Raw genomic sequence first — 7,692 nt, 5'->3', positions numbered from 1 at the left:
GTCAATGCTTAACAAACTGAATGAAGGACAACATTCATGTTCAGCTGAATGTTTGGAGGAAACCAAACATCAATATTTACCAATAATCTAAATAACGATGACATCACTGGCAGCACTCCTCTGTTTCAGTTAAACATCCCATAATCCTTTGCTGCATCATTATCAGTCACATGACCAGCTCCCTCCTCTTCCTCTTCACAAACAGCAACAAGACGGAAACAAACAGGAGTTCTTGATATCAGCCGGGTCTCATTAATCGGACCGGTACCGACGTCTTATCTGTAGATTTGAAGTAAGATTTACTTCCTGTCATGAGTTTCCAGCAGTCGGTCCTAATCTGGGATAAATCCAACATGCGCCAGTCGCTGTGAGCAAAGAATCACATGATGAACGAGTTCAGTAAAATATTTGATTTATCGCCTTCCTCTTTCTACCGAAACTGAACCAGAAAAGTTTTCTGTCTTGTTCTGTGGGTCGTGTTGAAGGAACTTCGTAATTCATCTTATTTGTTGTTTAGTTTATTTAAAATGTCTTCCAGTTTGTTATAATTTAAACTTTATTGATTTTTGATCGTGTGATCCTGTGTTGTCATCACAGGCGTAGAAACTGTTTCTGTTTGTGTCCAATCAGGTGTCGACTCTGGACGGCGTCCTGGAGGTCCGGAACGAGCACTTCTGGACCGTTGGGTTTGGGTCTCTGGTAGGTGTGTGGTGATTGGACGGCCGGTGGGCCTGGTGCGCTGTGATTGGTGGGCTGAGGGCGTCAGCGGTGGGCCCATCCGGGCGGACCAGAGGACGAGTCATTCATGCGGACCGTCCCTCTGCTCCGCTTCCGGTTCTCTGAGGGAACGCCGCGCCGTCACCACGCTGAGTCGGTTCTGATGTCGTCATCCGGGCTGCGGACGGTCCAGCTGGCCGGGGAGCGGGGAAACACGGAGACAAAAGGTCCGATTACTCAGCAGAACCGCTCAGCTGGAGCCCATTTGACACACAGCGCAGCTTTTCATGATATCAGAGATTCTGATGGAGAAACACAGACTCCTTTTATTATCCGATTCATTAAAGTTCTTTGTTTTTAGGACCAAAATAAATTTTACTGCAAAAGAAATGGGAGCCATGATGGATTGAAACAAGACAGCAGCTCTGCAATACTTTAGCAGTTTTCTCTGTTTTCATGTAATGTTGGTGCAGAAAAATGTTTATTTTGTTCAGTTTTTATTCACCATCAATTTAAAGTTTAAGAAAATATTTTGATTCTTTCATCAAACTTATTTTTTTTCTTCTAAAACCTAAAAGTAGAAATATAAAAATCATAAAATAAACTGTCTGTTCACAGACTCTAAACAACAAACCCACACAGTGTAAAAGAATAAAATAGGTGAAATATGCCAAATACCAGACAAAGATAATGGATTTATTAGAGACGCTGCCAAAAGTCTCAGTGATTTTGGAACAAACTTTACGAATTAAACATGAATAATGTTTAAGTGATTTAAATTCATTGTTGGTGTGCATAAAGGTGACGGATGAAGCTGAGTAAATAAAAATACCTCCAGATCTGCAGCAGTCAGACTCCACTGCCTGCGTTTGTTCATTCAGGATAAATTCCTGATTTTTGCTGCATCATGACAATAAGATGAAGGAAAGTCCTTGTTGTGGTTACAGCATCATGTAGCAGTAATACTTAATAAAATAGAATCAGGTAATCAATAAAACTGAAACTTAGTGCAGTGTTGTTGTCCTGTGAGGTGCCGTTCCCCTGCCGGCCTGCAGGGGGCGCAGCCTGCAGTGTTTACCTTTGTTTACCCTGCTGTGATGGTTTTTGGGGCTATCGATGCCCCCGCGGTGCTGCTTGTTGTCATGTGTGGATGTTTCTGCTCGCTGTTGGCCCAGCGCTAACGGAGCAGCTGTCCAAACCCATTTGACCCCCCTGACTGCACTCCAGCCCCCGGGGCCGCTCGCTCGCCCGCCCTCCCTCTCTCTCTGTGTCCTTTTCCACGCCTGATCGTCCCCATGAGGAGAGAGAGGCCTGGACACACAGCAGCGTTCACTGTTTGGATGCTGAAGGTCCACATCGATGTTCTCTTTGGACCCAAGCGATCACGCTGTCGGGTTGTCATGGAAACGAGCAGTTTCCTGGCCGCCGCCTCAGTTCTGGTTGATCTCTGACCTCTGACCCTCTCTGTGCTCAGGCTGGCTCCGCCCACGTCCGGATCCGGCGGGACGCCAACGAGCAGCTGGTTCTGGCCCACGTCACCAACCGGCTGCTGCCGCTCGTCGCCACGCTGACCGTCCAGATCTTCAAGGACGACTGGACCCGCCCCCTGCTGAGCGGCGTGCTGTCCTCCCCGGCCGCCACGCCGCCGCTGCCGGTGGCTCCTGAAGGCTACGCCGCCTCCTTCCCTCCGGTTCTGTACGGCTCAGCGGGAGGCCAGGAGTTCGACCCGCTGACCTCCACGCCCTCCAAGTCCAGCAGCCCCCCGCCGGAGTTCTCCTTTGACACGCCGGGCCGGAACGTGGCGCCGCTGGTGCTGCCCGCCCCGGGCCAGCACACCCACCGGCCCTACGGAGGCCTGGGACTTTCCTACGGGGCGCCGCCGTACGCCGGGATGCTGGGGGCGGGGCCCGGGGCGGGGCGGGGCCTGGCGATGCCGGGCCTGGGCGCCGGGTTCAGACTCCCTTCCTCTCACAGCTACAGGACTGCCTTTGTTGGCTCAACGCCGCCGCTCCGGTTCGGAACCGGCAACCCTGCAGCGCCTCAGTCCCAGTACAGACACTACCAGCCCTGACTGACTCAGATCCTCCTCCAGAAACGTTGAGGGAAAACTCCTGAGTGGAAAAGTCTGAGTGGCTGCAGAGAAACATTCAGGATTATTTATTCAGAGGGAAACGGGACCAGCAGCGTCCAGCTGTTAGCTGTTAGCTGTTAGCTGTTAGCTTCGGTTCGTACAGCTGGGAGGAAAAACCAGTCCGAGTGTGACTGTAACAATTCAAGCATCAGATAAATGCTTAAATCTAAATAAAATGGTTTTATTTTGAAGGAGTTGATGACATCACCATGTTGATTTCATCCTGATGAAGATCCGGGAAGGAAAACCAGAAATGAAATGATTCCAGATCTGAGAGAAACTCATGTTACAAACTTCTAATAAACCATCAGATTCCTTTAAATCCCCATTTAATAAGAATTAATGGTACAAATCAGAACAGAACAAAGTGAACAAATCGGACACATTTTAATAAATATTTGGTTAATTTTGTAAAAAAAACGACAAAAAAAAAACACATTTTAACTCATTAATCCCACTTTTTATCTTTAAACTTCTGCAACAGTAAATATAAAATTAAAAAAGTTTTGGGATCTATGGATGTTTTTTCTTCTTCTCTCTTTATTTGTTTCTATTTGACAGATTATTTTATCTGAAACTATTAAATAGTGTCTTCTGATTAAAAATGATGACGATGATGACGATGATGATGAAGACTTCAGGAGCTGAACGGCCGCCAGGGGGCAGTAGTGAGTCATCAGGAAGTAACTGAATCGTCCAACAGTGAAAATCACTGTCGGCACATTCTACATTTACATTTCTTTAGCTTTAACTTGATCCTGTTGGTTGTTTTCATTGTTCACTAATCTTCATTTTCCATGAATAATAGAAAATTTATTTTCTTTGAAATCTGAACATTTGTGCAGGATTCACACTCGATGCATATTCATATGGTGGATCTTTGAGACCATTGATGTAATGCAAGAAATGAATCTCTGCAGCCAAATATTAACAAGGTAAATATAATAAGTTGTGGAGGTTCAGGACTGGTTTCCATCCCGAACAGCAGAACCAAAACCATTACAGTTTTACCAAAACTAACAAAATGAGAAAACATTTTTGTTAACTGAAATAAATGGAAACGGTAATTAATAGAGAAAAACTTTCACTGGGACAATATTATAAAGCTTACTGAAATTATAACATCCTTCATGTTTATGAATTTATTAGCCTTTAGAAAAACGAACCAGTGCAGCCAGCTGGTTGTTCAGCAGTGACTGAATACAGTTTTTGAAAATGGTATTTTCTGTTGAGTATTCTTTACCCAATCGATGTAAAATAACCTCAGTATTTTGGTATTCTGAATTTAAAAACCAAAACTGCTACTATAACTTATTAAAACTATTTAACTAGTAAAAACTCTAAAAATAAAAACTGAATTAGACAAAAAGTCAAACTGAAATCAAACTCATCTGTAGTGAAAAACCCAAACCTATCAGAACCAGCCGGTTCTGGGTCAGTGACAGAAGAACCGTGTCGGATCTGAGCCCAGCATCATTACTGGGACGACCCGGCTGCCAAGCGGCGCCAACACAAAGCCTGAGAAACCCTCCAGCCCTGGCAGCGCCGGGTCGTTATGTTCTGGTTCTGCTGCTAGCCGGCTGGACCCGAACCGCCGTCCCCAGAAGCTGTTCAGGAAGGTTCAGGCTGATTCCTGCCAGGTGAACTGGTTCCTAAAAACCCCTTAATGGGAACCAGTTTCCTGATGGGCCACTGGGTTCTGTTGAACTGGTTCCACTGGAGGAAAATCTCACCAGAGTCTCTTTCTGAAAGCAAATGCTTCAGTTTTCACCAACAATTCAGCACAAAATAGTTTCCATTAATATCCAGATTGACCCAGTTTTCAGCAGAATGACCCGATTCAGATTTACCACAAAACTGAATAACTAAAATAAAACTCATTTACTTTAAGTTTCAGCTTCTTTAAAGTCTAACGCTCAAAATAAGAACATGTCCTCTTCCAGTTCAAACATGTTAAATACCAGGATGTAATAAAAGGTGTTTAAGCTTCTAAACCTCAAATATTTAAAACACCCACAACAGACTCCAGCCTGTTGGGATTTAATGAGCAAACAGGAACATAAAGATTTGATTGGAAAACTAAGTACACCCTCACTGCTTCTGTTAGCTGACTGTGAAATGAACTGGATCACTTCTGATTAAAAGCAGGTTTGGCTGCTATAATTCAGGTTAAAACAATTCCAGGGTTGAAAGACATCAGCAATGATGTCAGAGCAGCAACTGTTGCTGCCCATCAGAACGACCCATTGCTGTCATCACGTCCATCACGAACTTCGAAGATTTTCAGAGTAAAATGTTAAGGTCCACATTTGGAGCAGAATGAAGGAAATAGGATGCAGTACGGTGGACAACTGGTGCAAACAGTTTACACATTAATTATGTAAATGGAAAAAATATTTAAAATACATAAAAACAGCAGCAAATATAAAGTCCTCCAGACCACCAGGGGGAGCCTGGTGGAGGTAATGTTACCTCTGTAAATATGCTGCTAACCTATAAAATTATAAAAGACTCTTTTTCTTTATTTCTCCAACTTTCTCCTGGACGTCCTGTTGGATCATGACATCCTGTCTTTACTGTTGGGTCCCGTATGATTTGTTGGTCCACTCCCCCTTGTGGTCCGGAGGATTTGGAGTAAGTTTGTAGAGTTTTATACTTTCTGTTGTTTTTGATATTTCAGCCATCTTTGCTTCTGTGGTTGCAGCATTTTTTTGTTTGCGTTATTTTTTTTTTGTGTTTTGTATTTTGGAGTTTGTGTCATTCATGTGTTTTCAATGCATTTGCACCTGTTGCCCTCTATAGTGTTGGAGCGGTCTAGTCAAAGTCCAGCCCAAACCTAATTAAGTTTGAAAGGCTGTGGTTGGATATTCACGTAGCTGTGCTGGAATAAACATGTGGAAACCTCAAACTCATAGAAAACCCTCACTGACGCGATAACTGCAGCTGGAAACTGAGCGTAGCGATCGGTGCCGTCTGAAAGAACAACTGAGAACTCTACAATTTTGGAAGAAATATAGCAACCAGGATGCATCATGAACCCAGTTGTTGTAGCAGTTTCACACTCACACACACACACACACACGCACACACACAGCAGCACAGCATCACCACTGAGCCCGTTTAAGTGCCCCATCTGAAGAATTTAATTTCCTCTCCAACAGAGGATAATCTGTCCTGTGTTTCTGTTGCGAGGCTTTTCGAGGAGATTTTGAGCAAACAAAGCGGTATTTTGCACCGGCAGCTTAGCGGAGCTCTGGATTTGCTCAACAGCTCTAAGCCTCTGAAGTGAAACGGTTTCGTTTTGAATCTCGGATGCGGTTTCACATCAGGGTGACTTCACACCATTATTACCAAACTACCAGGAGGAACTTCAGTAATCTGACAAAATCCCCAGAACCTGATCTGAGCAGAACCTGTCAGCTGCTGGCTAACGGGGAAAATGACATCTGTTCACCTGAGGTCAAAGGTCAGGCATGTAGCTATTCCATTAACCTATCAAATGTTACTGTAAACCAGTAAAATAAAGCTTAACATGTTGTAGAGTTACTGTTAAATGTATAAGTAAGGCAGTTTATATGAAGATAAACATGATGTGTTTACTAAAGCCTCTTTAATTTTACATTATTGACATCATAAAACAGATTTTTATAGTTCTGGGTTCCTCTTCTACTTTTCTCCCTGCCTCCCAACTTCTTCAAATTAAATGAAAATTGGTATAAACACTTGTACATATGTTTTTTTCAAAACAATCACATCAAAAACAATCACAAGATATAATATACACAGAATCCATGGTTAGATAAATTTAAGAAAGCTAGACATATATATTTGAAAGAAAAGAAAATAGAATAATACACAATAAATTAAAAGAAAATAGAAAAAGCATATAAACAAACAAAAAAACTAAATTAATTTAAAAAATAGTTTTTTTGAAAATATTTTATATAATTAGAAATAAATATATTGTTATTTTTATTAAATTGAGGGATTCAATCAGAGATTTCACAGCAGGGTTTCATTGTGAATGAAAAGTTTTGCATATGGTGATTAAACATATGTTCAAAATGGACATTTCAGCTGTTATAGCGGAGAGTCCTGAGATTTCTGATTGTATATTTAGCAATAATACAGATCACAGGATACATTTTGAGGGGACTTTAAAAATAGTTCCTACATGACGTCACATCCCCCATATCCGGTGCTCCGTCGCCATCTTTGTCTTTTTTTAATGATCTTTCGCCATCTTGAGAGTTGGGAAGCAGCTTTCCGCCTCGTTGTTCGCGTTACAGAACCGCGATGTTGGATATTGTTGGACTCAAGGAGGTAAAAACAAAGGCGATAAAACAGAGAAGGGAAGGTTTTTAGTCCCGGGAAGGCGGGAAACTTTCCTGCTCAGCATCAACTGGATAATCTCCACAGGAAACACGGGCCTCTAATTCCGCCGGATTTGCTCTGATCACTTCATTGGCGGTAAGGATTTTTCAAATGTTTCTAAAAATAACCAAACTGTGACGCTGTTAGTTAATTAGTAGTATATCGACCAGATTACTGTAAGAAACGGACTTTGTAGCTAAACCTGGCAGATCCATTTGCACAAACTATGAAATGTAACTATAAAACATAGACGTGCAAAAATATATTTATTCCTGCTACATCTACAACAAAATTTAAATTACATTCAGAGTCTATAAGGCCTTCCTTTTGTCATTAATGATGATGATGATGATGATTATTTTGCCGTTTCTAGCATATAGACATCCAGTGTGTATATAAGTTAACTTTATGAACTTAATCTGGACACAAATTAACTTTATGAACTTAATATCCAAACATCTACAGACAAT

The 7,692-nt window shown here is 42.3% G+C and overlaps 1 protein-coding gene across 1 annotated transcript in view; it reads left to right on the top strand.

Annotated features, from left to right (window-relative positions):
- Nucleotides 1–2,788, top strand: part of LOC106962393 (zinc transporter 6-like) — a 14,652-nt gene extending 11,864 nt beyond the window's left edge. Inside the window, exons 3-4 of the mRNA XM_015056800.1 lie at nucleotides 631–699; nucleotides 2,192–2,788. Of these exons, the coding sequence (XP_014912286.1) occupies nucleotides 631–699; nucleotides 2,192–2,788 (666 nt within the window). The remainder of the gene's footprint in view (nucleotides 1–630; nucleotides 700–2,191) is intronic.
- The last annotated feature ends 4,904 nt before the right edge of the window (nucleotides 2,789–7,692 follow it).

Source organism: Poecilia latipinna, unplaced genomic scaffold, assembly GCF_001443285.1.
Source record: "Poecilia latipinna isolate Pla-1442-1.1 unplaced genomic scaffold, P_latipinna-1.0 Scaffold1408, whole genome shotgun sequence".
Lineage (NCBI taxonomy): Eukaryota > Metazoa > Chordata > Actinopteri > Cyprinodontiformes > Poeciliidae > Poecilia > Poecilia latipinna.
This window is presented reverse-complemented; position numbering and strand designations above follow the sequence as displayed.